The sequence below is a fragment of the Mus caroli genome, unplaced genomic scaffold (genome assembly GCF_978045245.1).
Source record: "Mus caroli unplaced genomic scaffold, Mus_caroli_1 scaffold_7, whole genome shotgun sequence".
Lineage (NCBI taxonomy): Eukaryota > Metazoa > Chordata > Mammalia > Rodentia > Muridae > Mus > Mus caroli.
This window is the reverse complement of record NW_028227262.1, coordinates 144070563-144093111: the sequence shown is the minus strand read 5'-3', so window position 1 is coordinate 144093111 and position 22549 is coordinate 144070563. Positions and strand designations below refer to the sequence as shown.

At 41.4% G+C, this 22549-nt stretch overlaps 1 protein-coding gene across 1 annotated transcript in view; it reads right to left on the bottom strand.

Moving 5' to 3' along the window:
- Window positions 1-881: 881 nt before the first annotated feature.
- Window positions 882-22549, bottom strand: part of Pon3 (paraoxonase 3) — a 29193-nt gene continuing 7525 nt past the window's right edge. The window contains exons 3-9 of the mRNA XM_021164664.3: window positions 20205-20260; window positions 16036-16201; window positions 11704-11830; window positions 7126-7326; window positions 5930-6011; window positions 5582-5710; window positions 882-1409 (exon numbers count right to left, since the gene is read on the bottom strand). Coding sequence (XP_021020323.1) covers window positions 1251-1409; window positions 5582-5710; window positions 5930-6011; window positions 7126-7326; window positions 11704-11830; window positions 16036-16201; window positions 20205-20260 — 920 coding nt within the window. The 3' untranslated portion in view covers window positions 882-1250. The remainder of the gene's footprint in view (window positions 1410-5581; window positions 5711-5929; window positions 6012-7125; window positions 7327-11703; window positions 11831-16035; window positions 16202-20204; window positions 20261-22549) is intronic.

Below are 22549 nucleotides of genomic sequence, written 5' to 3'. Positions count from 1 at the left end.
AATAAATAAAAATTAATAAATAAACACCTCATCCTAATATGGAGGGTTTCCATTTTACCTTTATAATCACCATTTGCCTGTGCTCCATGCCTGTATCCTCTGTAGTCAGAGACAGTCTTCTCCCCACCCCGCCCCCACTGCCCCCACCACCCCCACCGCCCCCACTACCCCCACCGCCCCCACTACCCCCACCGCCCCCACTACCCCCACCGCCCCCACTGTGGGATAAATACCTCTTCCCCTTCTCCCTTGTCTCTCCCCCCTCTCCATTGTTGCTGTCTCCTTCTCCCTCTTCCTCTATCTCCTGTGTTTGTTCCTTATCTGTCCCTCTGGGGCAAATAAATCTTTGTGCAGAAAACTTGGTCTTGATGTTCCCTACAGGAAGGGTGGTGGTAATCAACCACAAATCATTGGTTATCATTTGTTTGTTTGTTTGTTGTTTTAACCAAGAAAGGAATCCTTTATTCTCATCACATTAAATTTAGATTTGCCCATTAGTACATGCCATTTAGGCATATTTTTTTTTCACTTTGGATTTATTGGTGCCCATCAGCTGGAGGCTGCTTACTAAGAGTTTATTAACTAGTAGAGAAGATGAACATGGCTGAAGGTAAGTGTCCCAGGGCCCTATCACACACTCAGAGCCAAGATTGGTGACACAATGGAAGCATCGGTATAAAAAGCCTTATTCACAGAAACACACGAGCACAGCATGCACCAAGCTAGCTGGTGCGGGTTTTCAGATTTCCAGAATCTTGCTCCCCGTACGGCAAATCTGTGTTCAAGCAAGGCTTTAGAGTTTAAAGATGAGAGTTATCGGTCAGGATCTGTGACTGGAAGATGGTACCATATAGGAGACAGACAGAGAATGGGAATCGTAATAGTTAGCCATTTGCTTCTTTACTCGGTGGACTGCAGAAGCCTCAGACTATCACAGCTAGAGGAGGTGGTTTTAGTGAACAGTTAACAAGGAGCACAAATCAAGAGAATGGGAAACGTAAGCCGATACAGCCTACGCATCACAGAGTATACAGGATGTTGGGCATATACAATAAAGGACACATGGGTGTCTGGTTGCCACTCACTAACTTGATTCTTGATTTCATGGATATAAGTTTCTATACTCCTTTACTTTTCTCCATAAGAAAAAACATACATACAATCACTGGTCATTGTAAATAATTACAGTTCCCCTTAGCATACAAATTACAATTTTACTCTTGTCAAATATAAAGATGTTTTAGAAAGATCTAGAGGTCACAGTACAGAGCTTTGTGAAATATAGTACCTATGAGCATTCTCTTATGATACACAGAAGCCACGGTGCTGCCCTGAAGCACAGAGCCGTTGTTCGCATACAGTGTGCTCACCCTGGGCTTATCTGACAAAGAGTCCTGGATGCGTAGTACCTGTCAAGAGAAGAGCACTCATTACTACACTGTCCAGGAAAAGCTATATGGAGCTATTTCCCTTCCCACCGATTCTGGGATAACGTATACTTTTGGAAACCCCAAAACTAAAAAGCTGAAGTACATCTGAAAGGTACTGATGTCCTAACAGCATCCATACACTAAAGTGGACTAGATGTTAACATTAGTCAAATTCCTCTATAGAGACCTTCAGCGGTTTGATAATGCAGGTATCCCTAGAGAAGAAACTTGGGTCCCATAAACACTTATCTATCTCCTGAGTTGCCAGTGGTTACCGTCTGTGAATGTGCCATTGACTGAGCCTATACCATGGAGAGAGAATCCCAGGACAAGAAGACTAAAAGACAGTCAGTCAGTTAGCCTAACCTGATGGTCAAGAAGGTGGCCACCTTCACTGCTTAAGGACTTCGTATCTGAGAGGCAGCTGAGAAACAGAAAGGAAATGCAGGAGTTTGGAGGCACTGCCGCCTAGGTCTGCTATTGATCGATTGGATTAGCACACCCAGCTTTGCTAATCAGTAAACACATAAGCGCTCAGATTTCCAAGCAATCGGGATGAAGTTCACAGGGTGGGGGTGGGAGTGGGGAATGACAAAGATAGGGAGCACAGGAAAACAACTGATCACTGAAGCACTGGTTATCTTTATTCATCTCTTGCATCAGAATGAAGCTTTGGATTTTTTTTTTCCCTTTAATTTTTGTTTTCCTTTTAAGCTCCACCAACTGTGCTTCCAGTTTGCTATAAGACAACATTGAAGCTTGGGTCTCAGCAGAAGCACAAGACCTTACTGAGTGGAGAGGGGTCAGTCCCTGTGGTTAAGTCAGTCTTATCTGACGTAAACTTGTTAAACCTTGAAAAATAGAGAACCTGATCTTTAACAAGTTTTTAACTACTTCACAGTGATATTTGCATTCATTTTTGTGCTGGCTGGTTTTATGTCAACTATTAACACAAGTTAGAGTTATCTGAAATGAAGGAACCTCGATTCCAAAAAACAACAAGTAGTCACTATAAAATTTGGCTATAGGGCATTTAAAAAAAAAGATGTATTTATTTATTATATGTAAGTACACTGTAGCTGTCTTCAGACACCCCAGAAGAGGGCATCAGATCTCACTACGGATGGTTGTGAGACACCATGAGGTCACTTGGATTTGAACTTAGGACCTTTGGAAGAGCAGTCAGTGCTCCCACCCACTGAACCATCTCTCCAGGCCTCTTTTTTTTCCCCCTTAAAAATGATTTATTTATTTATTATATGTAAGTGCGTTGTAGCTATCTTCAGACAAACCAGAAGAGGGCGTCAGATCTTGTTACAGATGGTTGTGAGCCACAATGTGGTTGCTGGAATTTGAACTCAGGACCTTTAGAAGGGCAGTCAATGCTCTTAACCACTGAGCCATCTCTCTAGCCCCTATAGAGCATTTTCTTAATTAGTTATTTTAGGTCCCAGACCACTGGGGAGGTGGCATCCTTGGGCTCCTGGTCCTGGGTTCTGTAAGAAAGCAGACTGAGCAAGCCATGGTGAGCAAGCCAGGAAACAGCATCCCTCCATGGCCTCTGCATGAGTTCCTGCCTCCAGGTTCCTGCTTTCTCTGAGTTCCTGACCTCACTTCCTTTGACGAAGGATAGCAATATTATGGAAGTGTAAGCTGAATAAACCCTATCCTCCCCAACATATTTTCATCCTGGTGCTTCATCACAGCAGTACTAACCCTAACTTTAAAAGAAGACACAGTGGCTGAGCTTTTGCAGGAAAGTTCTGTCTTATCTAGAAGTCAGCGGACTGTGGATCTGAATAAGGACGCGTAGCTCACTAGCTGAGGAAATGATTCCAGTCATCTCAGGCCTCGGTGCACTTCTGGAATTAATATATGTACATTATTTATTGTATTACATTGTTTATAGAAATGTATATATGGACAACATTTGCATATAAATCTGCATATATAAATAATATAATATAAATATCATATCTTATATATTTTAAATTTTATTATGAAAAGAATCTAAGGACAATCTGACAATATATTCACTAAATAAACCTCCAAGTCCAAGGGATTGTTCTATATCCACTTGAGAGCTTCTATGTTGTAAAAAGACAGATGTTAGCTGCATGATTTTTATTCATTGGATAAATATTGTAGCTCTTATTTAAACTCCTGCAAGATAGATCTAGCATTTCTTTAGTATGTAGAGTAAGAGGTATATTCATCCAAAGACATTTAATCAGGTTGTCTTACATCTTAAAAAAGGGGCGTTAAAAAAGGAATCTATTACTTTCACATTTGACATGCTTTTTATTTATTTTATATAAATGTAGATATAAAATTAATAATGAAACTGCATAAATATATGTCAGGCTGTAGATAACTCTGTATAATAGTAAAAGTTGGTTTCTTTTGCTGAAACTTATCATTACGTTATTTAATTTTTCAAGAATTTTATACATGAATACTGTAATTACAACATTTCTACCCTCACTCTATGCAGCCCAACTCTTCCCATATCCTTCAGTCCCTCTCAAATCCATGATCTCTTCTTCTTTATTTATTAGTTATATACCCACATGTACCCTGGCTGAGTATGTTTGGGTCTGATGACCATGTGCTTAGGGCTGACCACTTGGGGCTGGATAATCTATAATAAGACTTGTGCCTGGGGGAAAATGAATTCTTTTCTTAGCAGCCATTGATTGGCTGTAGCTCTTCATCTAGGGGCGGTACTTTGTGACATTCTCCCCATCTTTGCTGGCATGTCAACTGCTGTGGTCATTACGGGGATCTTGTTGGTAAATGTCTTCTAGAGATTACTAGGAAATTACACTCATAAATTCTCAACAATATGATTGCCTCAAGTATTTCTTGATGCTCTTTTAAAGATAGATATCATGACTGGTGTGTTAATTGCAAAGAAAAAGAGTTAAAAACCAGCCACACCCTTCAGAAAGAAATGATCCCACCTTGGTAAATGAGCAGGCTAAGATTTGAATCTCAGTTTCTTAACTCACCAATCAGGTCACACCATTTTTCAGACCACACCTTCTACTCTAACCCAGTACCTGCCATACCTCTGCACACAATCTTAACTTTCTTCATCTAGCTATGCTGTGTTGTCCTATACAACTTATCATCTGTACTTTTCATTTAGAGTCTGTCCTTCTGCCCCCTAAGAATGGGAGCCTTGTATGGGTTTTTATGTTTGTTTAAAGTTTTATTTCATAGTTTATTAGTTTGACTAAGCATATGTGTTTCTGTGAGCACATGGGCATGCCGTACCGGCACATACATGCCATATCACTCGTGGGGTCAGAGGAAAACTTTGGCAGTTGGTTCTCTCCTTCCATGGTGAGACCCAGCATCAAACTCAGGTCATAAGGCTTGTGTGGCCAGTGTGTTGTTATCTAACTTGCCTATGTGTGTTTATTTTCTGACATAGTCCAAGCATTAAAACAATATCTAGCAAAATGTAATTGTCTGTACTAAGTCTTTTCAAGGATCTGTGAAAGAATTTGTCGTTGTAGCTAAATTCAATGAAAATTTCCAAAATCTTATAATTATCATTAAACTGAACAATATATTTAATGCAGTGTCTTATGCAGTTGGTTTAAATGTTACAGATAATTCAATGGTTTTCACTTTAGAAGATATACTTTAAAATAAAACAGTCTTTAATACTATCATATATTAGAATTTGAGAACAGAAATCCATTTGCTGCAGAGACTGTAGTCATTTAACCCCTCTGTGCAGGCTTGCGCTTAACAAATGAAGATGGTTCTACACGTTTCTCCCTCTCTGACCCTCTGAAGGAGCTTCTAAGAGCTTGCCTTCTAAGCTAAAATACAGTAAGACGATCTATATCGATATGAACGATCAAGGTCATCTTTCCTCATCACTTTCAATAGCACAAAAACCCCTGAGAAGTTAGAACCTGCTGACTGGCAATGATATTATATTGGCCCCTGGTGGGTGACTTTAAAAATGTTGGAGCCCCATCTCTCTAACTGCCAATATATCTACATTTTTGCCTAAAGATTTTGTTCGGTTTTGGAATATAAATGTGACCCACATGAATCCCCTCAACATCACTTCAGTGAAATTTCCACTCTTGTAGCTTTCCATGTTAGTTCAAGGAGATAGTGATACTTACTTCTGACCCTGGAGGATCCTCAGGGTTGTAGATCAACAGCTTCATGGGGTTAGGGTGGCAGCCTGCCAAAATATCTCCCGTGACTGGATCAACGGTCAAGTTATCCACTAAGGTTCCCAGCTGTATTACCTTCAACAAATATGAAGTAGTGAGGATACCATCTCAATGTTCTTCTCTGCCCTCCCTGCCTCTGGCCAGCTCTTCCAGCACTGGACACTAGCATTTCTAGGGGCTTGGTGATAGCCCTCTTAAAGTGTAAATAGACGTGCATCCTTAAAAGCATCCCTGGGTCACGTATGAGACTAATGTGTGGGACCTTGTTGTGTGGGTTGGCTGGGGTATCCTTACCTTCACTGGAGTTAAATCCCAATTATCATGTTTTTTCATTATGTGAATGTTCTTAGCTGTTACATCAGCTACATAGACATACCTGTAAAGGAACACTTACACTTAAGCAAGTATTAATGCAATATGACACTATGTCTTATATACAATTCATGCTAGCTTGAAGAACCCCTGTGATGTCTCTCTATAACATTATAAAAGTAGATAACCGAGTGGTATTTTTAATATTATTGAAAGGTTTTATAGGCATCTGATGTGAAATGTGACCATAAAGTGACAGCTAGTATTGCAGATGACATACAGACTCGATGTCATTGCTGAGTAGACTGAGGAAAGAGCATCCTTCCAATGATAGAGTTCACACGTCCAGACTTAGTACTTGGGAAAACAATGGGGTGGTGATGAAGCTCAATCACATTCATGTTTTTAAAACACAAAGAATACTTCGAGGCAATTTCTTTTCTGTAGTTGTTTTTCTTTTGTTTTGATTTTTGAGAATGGTCCCACTGTAGCTTTGACTGTCCTGGAACTGACTAGGTAGAACAGACTGGCCTCAAAATCACAAATATTCTCCTGCTTCTGCCTCCTAAGTACTGGCGTTAAAGACATGCAGCACTACATCCAGCCCAAAGGCATGTTCTACAAGGATCATCTCTGTTTATGATCTCAAATCTAAATGTTGTTATTCAAAGTATATCTCTGGTTTGAAAACCTTTACTTCTTAATCATTTGTCAAGAACATTTGCTCTTAAAATTTCATGCTTTCTTAAAAGCAGCCATGGAATAATCATCTTAAGTCTGACGACTATACCATCACATGTCAAAGGCGGGCTTCCTTTCTCCAATAAGAGCTTTTGGTTAGCCTGACCTTATTCATATGGTTAAATGACATTTGGGTTCATAAAGTGCAGAGATAGGGAATACTCGTCCTGCTTTCAGAAAGAGTGTTGGGGAGGAGTATATTTAGTTATGTAAGAATTTGGAACAAGGGCCATATTTTTGAGTCTTTCTCTTTCTACTGGAGGGGACTTGAAACTCAAGAAAAAGAAGACCTTTCAGGATCACAAATTTAGTATGAACTGTGGACACACCTGAGACCTTTATTCACATGCTAACTAACTACTTGAACCTAAGGGATCTCTTAAGGTAAGGAGCTCTTCAAAGTATCAAGGGCAAAGGACAGAAAATAAAAACCATACTTCTGGTCTAGTGAGACTGTGATTCCATTGGCAGAACTGAATCCTTGGGCCACAACTTTGACTTCTTTTGGGCTGTAGAAAACAACGGAAGTCCAGTGAGGGTCCAAGATCATCTCCAGAAGTACCAAGAAATAACTGGTAAAGTAATGGTCTCTTGTGGCATAGAACTGCTCTGGCCCAAGAACCACAATGTCATTCACACTAGAAAGAAAAAAGTAAAGAAATCCATTAGGTATTTGAATATCTTGATTATTGACAAAGCTACTAATATCTACCTAGATAAACGTGTTTATCCATTTTAAATGGTAGAGTTGGATTAAGATGAGTTAACTAATCCCACAAAGCATTCCTATTTTACTTCCATGTATTTTCTTTTGTCTATTTATGATTTTAAGTAAAAAATGAAAATGCATATTAACAAAATCTGGACTTATAGATGTCAATGATAGTTTTCTGTGGTACATATAGTATCTTCATTTTACCTCTAGAATTAGCCTTAATTTTAAAAGATAAGCACTGTCATATAACTTATTTTGACCAAAACCAATGTGGCTTCTTTTCTTTGTGTGTATTTGTGTGCATATTCATATGTGTGTCAGGGGAGAGCAGGGCAGAGGTCACCTTCAGGTGTAGTTCCTCAAGTCGTATCTACCTTGATTCTTGAGGTTTATTGTTGGCCCGGAACTTCCCATGTAGGCTAGGCTGGTTGACCTATAAGCCCCAAGGATTTCCCTATGTCTGTCTCCCCATCACTGAGATTACAAACATGTGCTACGATGCCTAGCCATTTGTTTGTACTTGAATTCTGAGGATCAAACGTGAGTCCTCATGCTTATAACATAAGAACTTTACTGACTGAGCCATCTCCCCAGGTCTTAATGAAAGAGCTGGAAAACCAAAGAGTGATCTATTGTATTTTCATAGCAACCATTTTTTCCTGAGAGTATACTATTCTGTCCTCCTAGGACCCTAAGTGAGGACAATGAGACACTAGGTCCCTTGATTACCATGTGCAGTTTGAATGAGGAAATCAAAGAAAACGGCACAGCTTTGAGCCATTGGCATTCCTTCCTGTCATTATCTCTTAACCAAGTCTACCTTGGCATTTACGTTTTCTCTAAGCAAGTAAGATAATGGGTGGTACTCTTTCTTCTGTTCTTCCTTTTAAGAAAGCTTTGAATTTATAATACAACCAGTGTTGTGAATGCATGTCCATTTTTAGAAAAGAAAGCACGAATATGTGACTTGAAAATTAAGAAGACAGATGAAAGATTTGTATTTATTATTTGTGTGTGTGTGTGTGTGTGTGTGTGTGTGTGTGTTTGTGGGTACACACTGCACAAGCATGAACGTGTGTGCACATATGCACACTCATGAGCTCTCCAGGATATCTGTAACAGTGCATTGCAGAGGTCCGAGGACAGCCTGCAGAAGTCTGTTCTCTTCCTTCTACCATGTGTGTCCCAGAGATCAACCACAGGTTGTCAGGCTTGCTGGCAAGCATCTATACCTACTAAGCCATCTCATGAGCTGAAAGGCTTTTGTTGTTTTTTGTTTTGTTTTAAACAAATACAATTTTACGAAAGGGAAGTTTGGATGAATCAGAAAATGTTTTGCAATTTTGTGCAGTTTGCCCGGTGGCTAGCCTATCCATCCTTCGTGAGTTGGCCTGAGTGGCCCCTCTGCCAAAAGACCTTGAATGACATCATAAATTGTATTCAAGTCTTTCCTGGCACCCCGCATTAAGTTGCCTCACAGTTTCGTCCTATGAGGCTCTGTTTTGCCCTTAGTACTTGTTGCTCAATGTGTGTCTTAGAGCCCTTCTCAAACTCTTACTTAGATCCTGCAGTCTCACTGGGCTCTTTCCACTGTCAAGTAGGAACAAATTCAACCAGTTCTGGGGAGGGTTCCCACAGGTGTCACTTCACAAAAGGTCACAGCTATGACCTCTTGCCTCCCACTGCAGATTTGCCAGGTCTCAAAGCACAGGATAGCAGTGGTGTGACTCGAACATGAACAAGTTGACAGGGCAAGAGTGAGAAGTTCCTTGAGGCACCTTTGACTAAGGAGAAATGAGGTCACAATATAAACTCTTTTGTCTTTTTTTTTTAATTAGGTATTTTCTTCATTTACATTTCCAGTGCTATCCCAAAAGTCCCCCTTACCCTCCCCTCCACTCCCCTACTGACCCACTCCCACTTCCTGGCCCTGGCGTTCCCCTGTACTGAGGCATATAAAGTTTGCAAGACCAATGGGCCTTTCTTTCCACTGATGGCCGACTAGGCCATCCTCTGATACATATGCAGCTAGAGACATGAGCTCCGGGGGGTACTGGTTAGTTGATATTGTTGTTCCATCTATAGTGTTGCAGATCCCTTTAGCTCCTTGGGTACTTTCTCTAGCTCCTTCACTGGGGGCCCTGTGATCCATCCAATAGCTGACTGTGAGCATCCACTTCTGTGTTTGTTAGGCCCCGGCATAGTCTCACAAGAGACAGCTAAATCGGGGCTCTTTTGTCTTTCTTATCGTGGTCAGATCATTGTGAAACAAGGCTTATGTTGCCTGTTTGAGGTAACCTGATTTCAAGCAGTGTCAACTGCATTTAGTAATGGGTGACTTGACAGGGCACCTCTACATCTTCCTCATGTGTGTTCCCTGGGTCTGTTATAATAAACTGTCATCAACTGTAGGGATTAAAAAACAAAAGTTATTCTAAATGGTTCAAGCATATGGAAGCAGGGAGTTAGCAGAGCCATGATCCCACTGAAGTCTTGGTGGAAAGACAATAGGTCCCACTCCCTGACCTGTAAATCTCTCGCTCCAGGATTGGGAGAGTGTTCATCATTGTGTGTCACTCTCTGCACTTGTCTGCCTTCTTACTGATTAAGGATATATCTTCATCCACTAAGGCTTCATCTTTAACTGGGTATTTATAAGCAAGGTCATGTTCTGAGGTATGTGTGGAAGAAACTCAAACACAGGTTTTAATACAAACTTTTTAAAAAGTGAAATTTGGATGACTTGGGAAATATTTTGCAGGTTTTTGTTTGTTTTTCGAGACAGGGTTTCTCTGTGTAGCCCTGGCTGTCCTGGAACTCACTTTGTAGACCAGGCTGGCCTCAAACACAGAAATTCGCTTGCCTCTGCCTCCCAAGTGCTGGGATTAAAGGCGTGCGCCACCACCGCCCAGCTATTTTGCAGTTTTTAGGACATCATTCAACTCATAACAATTCCCTTTCTTGACTTTCCATTCCCTAGCAATCCTGTGAGGTTCAGTTCCACTGTGGCCTCAAGAACCTAGTGATGCTTTTAGTTCATAAGAGGGGAAAAATATCTCTTACTGCTTAAACCCTGACATTGATTAAAGAATAATAATCATCTAAATTCAATAAGAATGATGTTGATGATTGCAAATTAAGAGCTCACTTGTGACAGACCTGGGCTTACGTGATGATTAGTCACGAGCTGACTCAGGCCACCTGCCTGGCCCACAACTTTTCTTTTTCTTCTTCTTCACTTATACAATTTCCGTTTTTATTTTGCCCCTTCACAATGCCCAATGTATTTATAGTAATTCCAAGAAAAGTATAAGATATACTACATTTTATTATAGAAAGTCAGAAAAAAAATGACTTGATCTTGGAAAAAAGATAATCCTTTGCAAAATTTAACTTGTCCATATTAAAGACATGGAATGCAATGTGTGCAGACTTTTCTTTTCCTTGGGTGTCGAGAACTAAATCAACTTAAATACTGCACTCTCCCTATATTTATATCATCAAAGAGCAATGTTATGCTTTCTCTTTTTTATTAGATATTTTCTTTATTTATATTTCAAATGTTATCCCCTTTCCTGGTTTCTCTTCCAAAAACCCACTATCCCCTTTTCCTTCCCCCTGCTCCCAACCCACCCACTCCCACTTCCTGACCCTGGCATTCTCCTATACTGGAGCATAGAACCTTCATAGGACCAAGTGGCCCACAACTTCTATGAGACTCAGTTTACTTATGCTTGTTACTAAATGCTATGTGAAAATAAGTTAAACTATTTTGACTTGGCACATAGTCAGCACACTTAAGGTAATTTTTATAAGTTCCCACCCGTTGTTTTTATTTATTTTTATTTATTTAATTTTTTATCAGCTTCTTCTTTAAAGAGCTGGATATAAAGAAATAACCCATCTGGAGGTTGGTTATAATACCCAGTGGGTAAGACTCAGAGAACACAATCTACCACGATGATTGGCAGAGGGAGTAGGTGTTTAAGGAGAGCACAGGATTGAGTTGCTGTGGCAAAGAGGTTGGAATTGGAGCTGGGAATCTAATTGAGCACCTTTATAGGATTAAAGAGCTTTTAGAAAGTTGGAAAATATAGAGACATTCAATCCTGAACACAGCAATGTCTACTAAGCTGCTGGGTAGTCCCACCACAGGGAGCTTTAGAAAGCTTTAGAGAGAGAGAAAAATCTTCCGCTTGTGAAACAAAAGCTGGAGAACGCCTGCTGAAGGGAAGAAAACAAGGCGCACAGTGGAGGGGCCGAAGAAATAGACCGACAACACGTGGTTTTAACTCCATACCTCTTGAGAAGTCCATGTTTTAGAGTTTTCAGGTGGATGAGAGAGCGTTGTTGTTCTTCAAACTTAAATATCTCCACAGTGGAGTCCATGTTGGGGTGATTCACGACATAAAGATATGCAGTGTTGTCTGAATGGGAGATGGGAAGGGAGAGATCATTTCAAAGGATGATACAATTTCCAAGAAGTTTAAGTGAGCTTCTTGAAACCATTGTTAGGCATCTTTAAAAACCCAATCATCTCCCAGGGCTTTGGTTTTGCCTTGAGATGAGGTCTTGCTATGTCCCCAAGCTTATCTTGAGCTTCAAGGCTCCAGTTGTGAGTTGCTGGCATTATATAGGCAGGTACTACTGTGCAATGGCTGCTTTTATGGTCCTGCCTGCCTGTCACGTCATTAACACCAATGCTAGATGCTTCTGCTTTTGGAGAAATTGAAACCCCAGTAGGGGATATCCCAGCAATTTCATCAGCATCGCAAGTTTAGCTAGCAATGGAGCAAAGCACGGGTGTGTACAATGGTCTCCACAGCCTCACTAGCAATGGAGCAAAGCATGGGTATGTGCAATGGTCTCCACAGCCTCACTAGCAATGGTGAAAAGCATGGGTGTGTGCAATGGTCTCCACACCCTCACTAGCAATGGAGCAAAGCACGGGTGTTTGTGCAATGGTCTCCACAGCCTCACTAGCATGCCCTCTCCAAAGAGAAGAGATGGAACTTCAGTGGTAGGCAAACGTGTATGCCAATCTCCTGGATGGTTTGTCAGTGAACAAATCATGTCTGCTGAGAAATTTTGGGGTGTGTCACAAAGGTCTACATTTCGACAGAATTTCAAGAAACCTCAGGGCATGCAAATGCTTTCAAATAAGCCCTTTCCCAGCTGGACAGCGAACTTCTAACACAAGTCAAATACCTGAGTTGAGTAACTATATTTACTGAACTCAGTGGACTTGTAAAGTAAACACGCCAATGGAAACAAGCCAGCTAATCCTAGGCATCACCAACCTCAAGAGCTCAACCTCAGGGAGCATTCCCAGCTACCTGCTTTCTCTCTGGACTGTAGAGTGCCCTGAAGAGGATTGAGGGTCGTGGTCTTCATAGACTCACTAGAAGCTGTATGTCTGAGGTTTTGAGGAACTGGTCTGGTCCTGTCCTCTCACCGTGAAATTTGTTCTGTATCTCTTGTTCCTGTTCACTTCCTCCATGTAATTACTGAATATGTAACGGAGCAGGTCTGAGGCCTGCCATATGAAATTTACATTCAGGGCCCTTGACCACATTAAGCTGTTCCATGCAAATTAGGTGGAAGAGGGGCTTTGTGAAGATAAACTTTGTTCTACAGCCTCACTTCTAGCCTGGCAGTTCTCTGTGGGATATTTTGGTCTAGTGAATTCATCCCTTAATTTAGGAATAAATAAAATAGGTAGTCAATCACAGTACATTGAATGTCTGGGAGCTTAAGTGTATGGTTGGCAGTTAATCTATAAGCTGATCCTATCTTAGAATAGTCAGCTCCTGATATCCCTAACTCTAACATCCTATACAGTGAAATAGTCTAGGTTAATCTGACTACTCAGCTCTCACTGGAGTGCGTTAGCCAGGGCAGTGTCAGGCAAAGAAGTGGTGGCTGTAAGGGATCAAGTACAATGTGTTTCCCGAGTTTTACAGAGTAAGAGACACACGATAAGTGAAACCTCCTACCTTCTAACTCTGAAGCAGCCAGAGATACTCAGAGAAGTCAACCCTGTATCACATTTCTGGCAACTCCAGCTTCTCCATCTTATTAAATGGAGTATTAATGTAACCTGTCCGATGCCATCGCATCCACAGTCACTCGCTCACCAGATACCTGTTTGCTCAGTTCCTAGTCTGTCTCAGTCATTGTTCTGGACACTCAGATTCCATAATGAATGTGTTGCATACATTTTTATAGTGAATATATTTAGAGAAGAAAACAATAGTAAAAACTAGTAAGTAGAAACAAATACCAGGGCAGAGAGATACCCCCTTTATTTATACAATGGCATCCGTGTGTTCAATGGATTCACAAATAAATTATATTTAAATTAGTTTGGAATTATGGGATATAAACAAGCAAAATGTACTAAAGATTGCTATTTTCAAAGTGGATAATATAAGATTTGTTTCTGAGGGCTGGTGAGATGGCTCAGTGGGTAAGAGCACCCAACTGCTCTTCCGAAGGTCCAGAGTTCAAATCCCAGCAACCACATGGTGGCTTACAACCATCTGTAATGAGATCTGACTCCGTCTTCTGGAGTGTCTGAAGACAGCTACAGTGTACTTACATATAATAAATAAATAAATCTTTAAAAAAAATGATTTGTTTCTGAGGTAGTTTCTTGAGATGTGAGTCACATGCCATTACATCCAGTCTTGCAAAATGTAAACTTAGTGCATTTTAGTATATTCTTAGAGTTGTGTAGTTCTAACCACTACTTAGCTCCGGAATACTTACATCAGGCCCCATGTAAATGCCCACTGTTTAGATGCTCCTTTCCACTTCGCCTTCTTCCCAGCATCTGCCCAGTGTCATAGCACACTATCCCAGCTCATTCTTTCTATTGCCAAATGATATTGTATTGTAGTCTATTGTATAAACTATGTTCCATGCTCATCAGTTAATGGGCATGTGAGTACTAGGAAAAAGGCTGATAGGAGCATTCATGTGGGAGTATTTGTGTAGAAGTGTTGCCAGTCCTGCTGATCACACACCAGAGAGCAAAGCTACTGTATCGCATGGTAACACAGCATTTTGAACTGACACTGTTTCCTAAAGTGGATTCACAATATTGCCAGTGAAGGAGCGCAATTTCTCCACGCTCTCTCTCTCTCTCTCTCTCTCTCTCTCTCTCTCTCTCTCTCTCTGTTTGTGTGTGTGTGAGCAGTAGTAATAGTAATGTATTTATATGTGCTACATGCACATCAGTGAGTATGAAGGTTAGAGCAAGACACTTCATGTCTTCCTCTATTCCTTTCTGCCTTACTGCCTTGAGACAAGGTCTCTCGCTGACCTGGAAACTCACTGATTATTTCCGGGGGGTGGGAGGGAGGAGGCAGGGTCTTAACTGGTTGGTTGGTGAACTCTGAGGATCCGCTGGTCTCCACTCTCAATATTGGAGTTTCAAGAATAAACAGCCATACTTGGTTTTTCCATGGGTGCTGAGGATTCAAACTAGGGTCTATACTTGAAGAACAATGGGTAGCTACTGTGACCCATTGCCCTGTACCGAGCCTCATGTCCCATTTATTATTCTCATCCTTGAGTATATGAAGAAGTGACTGATTTTTACTTCATCTGCATTTTCACAGGTTGCTGAAATTGTCAAATGTCTCTTAACACCTTAATTGGCATTTGTATACTTTCATCGGAGAAATATCTATTCAGATACCTGTGCACATTTAAGCAGGTTTGTTTGTCTTTTGGATGTTAAGGGGCATGCTAGATAATTTAACGTCAACCTGCTGCAAGCTGGAGTCATTGGAAAGGAGGGAACCTCAGTTGAGAAAATGATTCCATATGATCTAACTGTTGGATATTTTCTTAATTAGTGATTGATGGAGAAGGACCCAGGTCATTGTGGGTAGTGCCATTCATGGATTGGTGGTTCTAGGTTCTATAAGAAAGCAGATTGAGCAAGCAATAATGAGCAATCCAGTAAGCAGCACCTCTATGGCCTTTGCATTAGCTCCTGCCTCCAGATTCCTGCCGTGTTTGAATTCCAGCTCTGACTTACTTTATTATTTGGTACAAGCCAGATAATCCCTTTCTTCCCTAACTTACTTGGGTCATGGTGTCTCTTCACAGTAATAGAGCAGTAATTAAGACAAGTTGTAACACTGATATAGTCTGTACAAGCTCTAAATCAGACATATTATTTGCAGATATTATCTATCATTCTTTGAGCATTTTTTCACTTTCTTGGTGGTATTATTAGGCACAAAATTGGGGTTTCAGTTTTCAAGATTCCAATTTATCTCTTTTTCCCTTATGGTATGATTTTTTCCTGTTTTATTATTATTTTCAAAGGCTCTTTCACGTTATATGTTTGATTTCTTATTTAAACAGGTTATAGGAGTCAAATAAGAAACAAAGTGGATAAAAGGAACCCACCAGGGTCTCTCAGGTTAGCCTTCCTTCTTCACAACACTGTTTTTAAAAATGTTCCCTGTGAACATTAAAACTTTTGCAATTATTCCATACATTTCTTTGGTGGAATAGCACCTGCCCTATAGCTTTAGCATGAATGCTGAGTTTTAGGAGGTCTATGGCATCTCTTTCTTCCAACTTCCCTTTCTCTTAGTCATTTGTCTTGTACCTTTGTCAATGAAAGTGCTAATCCCATGAGGATTTAGTGACTCCTGGTCAAGCCCACCACTGATTTCCAGTGCTTGCGCCTTTGGGTTTTGCTCATTCAGATCCATCAGAAAGATTCTTCCTGGTTTGTCCGGTGCAAACGTTGGCATGCCTGGATATTTTAATCCCTGCAGAAACAAAGAACCAGTGTACACACATATGCATATTTAAACGCTATTATCGTATGGAAGCCAAAATCTCAAAGCCAAACAAAAATGTCCCAGGTTCTGCATTTCATTTTGATTTGGTGAATTGTTCTCTCTGTCACCTACAGCCGTTGTCTGATCTGGGGAAGGGGCATGGCCAGCAGCGCCATTCTTTGTTTGTGAATATAGGAAAAAACCACTTTTGAGAAAAAGGAAGCATTTTTATCTTAGAAAGAATTAAGGCGCAAATTACAATGCAAGGGAGCAAGCTGTGTTACTTTCTTAGAGTCCTTTGGTCTTCCTAGGCCTTGGGAAGCTGTTCCGTAAAATGAAGCAACTGAAACATATGATGGCTAAGATTCTTTTCAATCTTGATGGTGACAGTTTCCATTTCCAAAGAATAGAGAAGTAGTGCGTGGTTTAATTAACTCTATTGATCTTATCCCTCCACCGGTGATAGTATGTAGTCATAAATAACGCCAGCCACAAGTCAGCACAGGTGTCAGCATCATCTGGAAGTCACCATGGACCATTGGATTTCGTGTTCATTGTCATAGAGACTTCATTCTGTTTTTCACACATGTATCCTAAATGTGTTTCATTTCATAAAGTCCACGTGCCACACTGCTTCACCCCGAATGATCGTTTGCCTCCTTCCTCTCTGGAAACACCATGGCATCTGATGTGAATTGTCTCTGACTCCTTTCTGTGAATGGCCCTTCAGTTCTTCTCTTCTCCCTCTTCTCTTGAGGATGAAGACACTGTCTGCTGGTCTCTTAAGTCTGTCACCTCTTTCCTTGATCTCCTGTTCCGTATGACCCCCAACTTCCATCTTGCTTTATTCCTTATTTTTCATCAATGACTTCTCCTGCAATTTTGTTCATTTCTCATTCCTCAAAATAATCATTCTTTTTCTTACTTCCTTCAAATATGTGTTTATCTTTTTGTTTCTCCTGAAATTTCTCATATATATCCCCCAGTCTTATTACCTGATTTGCCCTGACTCTTCTTTCTCTGGGATCCACACTGTGCCTCCAGTATTTTGTGGAAACCCAACCACCTCGTCATGGCAACAGTCTCATTGTGTCTTCCTTGACAGCCCTTCTCTGTCTACAGCTGTGGGTCTCTGGACACGGCCGTGTGCCTCCTTCATTCATGTCAAAAAGTCAGGAGTAGAGGTCTAAAATAGAACTTCTGTCTCTATTTCTGCCTCTTGGGTTTTTCTTTCATCTGTCCTTAGACCCCTTTCCTCCTTGTGCTCTTTCCTACAGCTTTCATTCAGAAAGCTTTAGCTATTTCATGGCCTGCAATGATCCTCACATACCCATGTTTACTCAGAACCTCTCTCTGGTACTGTAGCCTCCATCCCTTATTTCCTCCTAAGGTTAGCTTTAAGTAGATTTGTCCAAAACACGTCCCTCCGGACCCTCCCTCTGGTGCACATTTATTCTTCTCAGTTAAGAGTGCCACTGTTCCATTAGGTCATAAAATTCAATACCCAGTTCATCTCTCTACAGCTAATTTGTCAGTAATGTGTTTGGATCAAAGAATAGCAATACCGAAGAAGTAAATGTTAGGGACATCAAGGTATTTGCCTGAATCATTCCTTGTATGGCCATACAATAAATAGGGGTATGCTGCATTGAAACCACACACATCATTAAAAAGGAGCACTCTCTCTCTGTCTCTCTGTCTCTCTGTCTCTCTGTCTCTCTCTCTCTCTGTGTGTGTGCGTGTGTGTGTGTATGTGTGTGTGAAGGCAGCATATTTCTACAAGTACTATGGTGTCATGGAGACACTGTCATCAAAGAAACCAGACGCTCTAAACAAACAAGATTTGACAGAAGAAAGAGTAAGACATTTGATTAAGAGCACCAAGGAAATACTTTTGGAAGAAGATTTAGGTTTCTCTTCATGGCATTCTGTTGGGTTAGAATTGCTGGGAGCAATCGTATTGGATGCCAGTAACAGCATGCAAATTCATCCATACCACTCAGTTGCTTTGAGGTTCAGGCTTCTGATTTTCTCCTACTCACTGTGGGTATGTGTGCACATTCATGAACCTCTCCACAGCCCTCACTCATCCTCGGATTTCATATGTTCAGTCCTAGGCTGGGTGCCTGGAGCATTAATGAACACATCCAAGTCCCCAGCTCAAGGAACTTAAAGTTGCTTGACATTGCAACAAGAACATATCAGCTTAGGGTGGTACCTAGGATAGTCTATCCATCTCCAACAGCAGAACCAGGGAAGGCTTGCTGAGGAATCTGAGTACCTTCACAGGGAGGCTTCACTAAGAACCAGAAGTCAAACTGGCAAAGTGGGAGGGTGAGAGTAATCCTGTGGGCAGCAAGCATGCCCATCTCAAGGCTAGGGGGAAATACCCTCTTGGTCATGCTATAAATGCTAAGAGTATCTGTCTGCATAGAATCCCTTTCTAAATCTGCAGCTTCTAAACATTGTCGAGAAAAGCAGGAAGGTCATAGGAGAGGCCAAGGAGAACAAGATAATGAATGCGGAAAGATTAGAAACAGAGCAAAGAGCATGGATGGTCCTGAGCTCACTCCAAGCAGAAGTTTCCAGTTCACAGCTGGATGGAGAGAGCAGGGATGCAGGCATCTCTCACACAGTGTTGTGGTGAGAATGGATCCTTTTTGTTTAGTAATGACTTGGAACCTCTGCTGCCAGGGGGAAGCACAGAGTCAGAACAACAAATGCTTTCTAACAGTGATGGCATCTCCTAACCACACAGAATAATCACGTTTGTGGGTCTGTTTGGCACAGCCCAGAAAATCAAACTTGACAATAGAAAATTGAGGTCAAGGAAAAAAGAGACTTTTCCAGACAGCTTTGTTTTATTTTCGAGCTAGAAGGAAAAGTAAAGAAAGACAATTTTGCCTCTCAGTATTTAAAATCCAGCTGAGACCTCTGTACTAGACTCTGCATACTTAAGAACCTGCACACTCAGATCGTCGCACCTGAAGGATGTCTTTCTTTGAGCCCAAAATATTTAGACTTAAAATTTATGTAAGTTAGTGGTGTGGAAAAAAAAATGGAATATTTAACATGCAATTCTAGCAACAACCACAACCACAACCGCAACCACAACAACAAAATTCACACTGAAAATGTGCTAAATCCACTTTTTCAAAATGTTGGATCCCAGGCTCGGGGCTTAGTGAGGTGTCAGGGTTCCTGATATGCACAAACCTCTGGTTTCAATCTTTTAACAAACACCACAAAAACAAAACCAGTAAATCCCAAACCCTATCCCAGTGTGCTATTGGATTGATAGATGCATGAAAACCTTCAACATGCAATAAATACATTGTTCGTCCTTCCTTCCTTCCTTCCTTCCTTCCTTCCTTCCTTCCTTCCTTCCTTCCTTCCTTCCTTCCTTCTTTCCTTCTTCTTTCTTTCTTTGCTATTTTTGATTGTTGTTGTTCTCAAGCATAAAGTCCTGCTCTTTTAAAACATGTCAAGGTGGTATAGAGAACTAAGTAGTTTCTTCTCTACTCATGGAAACACATTGAAGGAGTAGCTGAGAGTCCAACTATTGATGTTTAAACTCACTACCATTTACAGAGCTGCCCACATAAGCAGGCATGGCAAGAATAATGGCTAGTGAGAAGATGACTACCAGACACCAAAGTAGCCCCCAATAAGTCAGTGATGGAGCTGAGAAGCAACAAGGCAGTTTGGAGACCAGACTGTCAGCCAAATGCACATCAATACACATTTATGGAGATCCTAACCGAGCATGCAGCTGACCACGGGAAGCAGCGCACATGAGGCGGCCAGAGTTAGGCATGCCTGTGGTGCTCTAATTAGGCCTCCAGATTGCAATTTGGCTTTTGTAGTTGGCTGGTCTACCCAGAGGTGGCAAGAGCATTTAGGGGTCCATCTGGCAGCTCGAGCTGGAAACTTTAATGCACTGCCTCTACAGCTATTGATGTGAGCGTCAGAGAGGTCGGCAAATACTCACAGTGGAGATAAAAGCCAGCCCGCTAGGAAGTATATCAATATCTTCAGAGCCATTCTCTGCAAAACACAAAGCAGAAAATAATCACAGATGCATATGTGGAGCCTTCAAAGAAGAAGTTCAATAGCCCAAACTTTTGAGTTCTTTTGGAAAATGCACCGACTGTTTCAATCATTGACTTGGGAAATTATGGTAACTTTCAGAAATCCCACAGGTATACCTGCTCTTGGTACACTTAACGTCTGTCTCTACAAGCATTAAATTAAAATTCCCCTTTTCAAGAAGAAAAGTGCGAAGCAAACTACCCTATAAAAGTAAAATCATATCCTAGTTTTATTCTTTAAATGACAACTTGCTGGGCGTATATTGAGAAAGTCTGTGATAATCCTCCCCAAAAGACTGTTCCTCACTTACTGAATGGGACTATTTAGTCAACACCCAGTCACTTCCTGAGAAGCCTCTCTGCCACGTGTTCTTCATTCTACAACCTGTCAGACCTAAGCACGCACAACTACACTGAAAAGTTATTGAATAAGCATTCAGTAGGTGATAGTCATGCTAGGGACAGGCTGTGGAGAACAGTTTAAATAGAAAGCGTTGTGTCCAATCACCTCCTCCTGAAGATCCTTGAGCATTTTTTCTGTGGAAAGAAGTATACACTGCGTGAGCCGGGATGGGCCAGAGGACAGTTTCTAGTAGAGATAAATTATGGTAAGACATGGGAGAGGGGCTGATTCTGGAGGCGATGGTTATCAAATATGGCTAAATAAACATCAGAGCCCAGCCCCATGCTCCACCCCACCAGCTCATGTGATCTTCCACACTCTTCCACAGTGAGGCAAGGACTAAATTCTCTTCCCAAAAACCTGAGGGAACTTTGATATTGTCTTGACAATGAAGTGGGGTAAACACAATGCCATGTGACTTTAGAGGCTAAATGTCATAGCCATAGCTGCTCTGATGTAGTCTCTCTCTCTGTCTCTTCCTTTTTGTGTTCCTTCTTTTCCTCCTCTACCTCCTTCTCTCTCTCCCTCCTCCACTCTCTCAAGGATGTGCCCTGAAGTAAAATACACAAGATGGGTTATTCAAAGCTACAAAGTGAGGGATGTAAAGAACAAAAAAGATGGGGAGAAAAGATATGGGCTCCCAGGTGGCTTATTACCAAACTGTGAGTCATCTTTGGTATTGTGAATGGAACAGCTGGACTTTCTTCACTAAGCCCAGCCAACATTGTAAGAAAAACAACTAGGATTTTCTTGTCTGACGTGAGACAGGGTTTCCCTAGGTAGCCTAGAAGGACCTTAGACTCTTGATCCTCCTGCCTCAGCCCCACGAATGCTAGAATTACAGCTGTGTGTCACTACGTCCTAACTTACTGTTCAGTGTCACTAGGTGTGGGGCTGTCTGTTACAGAGCCACAATAATTGGAACACGTGGGAAATGGTTACCTGGGGAAATGGATTGCCAGGTTGTCACTAAGCAACTGGGAGAGAATATGGGTGGATGTGGAAAAGAAAATCAGGACAAAAGCCAAAGAAAAGCTAAGTTTGAACCAATAGAAGGGTGAGCAAGAGGTGCTGAGGGCAGGAGATGAGAGAGAAACTAATGCCCAGCTAGTAATGTGAAAACTACAATCAAACGGAGCTTCCCATCCCCTGGGCATTTTTGTTCATCAAGCTTTACCTATCTACGATGCCCAGATGGCTTGAAAAGCTTGATGCTATTTCCATATGGAGTGAAATACACGCTGGGAAAACCCACACGTGAAATACAGTCATTCAGCGTCACAGGGTGGCTACCTGTTTGATATTTCTCCCACTGCTCTGATCACCCCTTCTTGGTTTCCTGTTGCCTTTATCTCTCACTCTGCTCTGAATATAGAATAAAGTCTGTCTGCCCTCACCTTGTATCTCAAGGCAGAGCAAACAACAGCCCAGTCGGTCCTGTGCTTTCAGTTGCCACCCACTTACTCTCGATTCTCTGATCTGCATCAAGTCCTTCTTGCAAGTTGAGACTCCTACGGTCACCCAGGGCTGAACAACCCACCTGGTTTCTCATGTTCAACAGGCTCCAAACAGATCTGGACATTTCCTTACTTTATCTTTTCCATCTTTCAACGACAATGAATGGCAACTTCTATCCTCAGGTTCTCAGAGCAAGGAACATGGAGCTATCTTTGTCACCTCCTACCCTTTCATCCCCCAAACTTTCACTTACTTGTCTTTTATGTTCTCCTGGGTTTCTACAATAGGTTCCTAATAGTCCAGCCTGTTCCATAGCCCATGGTCTGTGCTTACGTCTTTCTAAACTGCTAAGCTGACCCTATCATCCCCCCACCCCGACTTTAA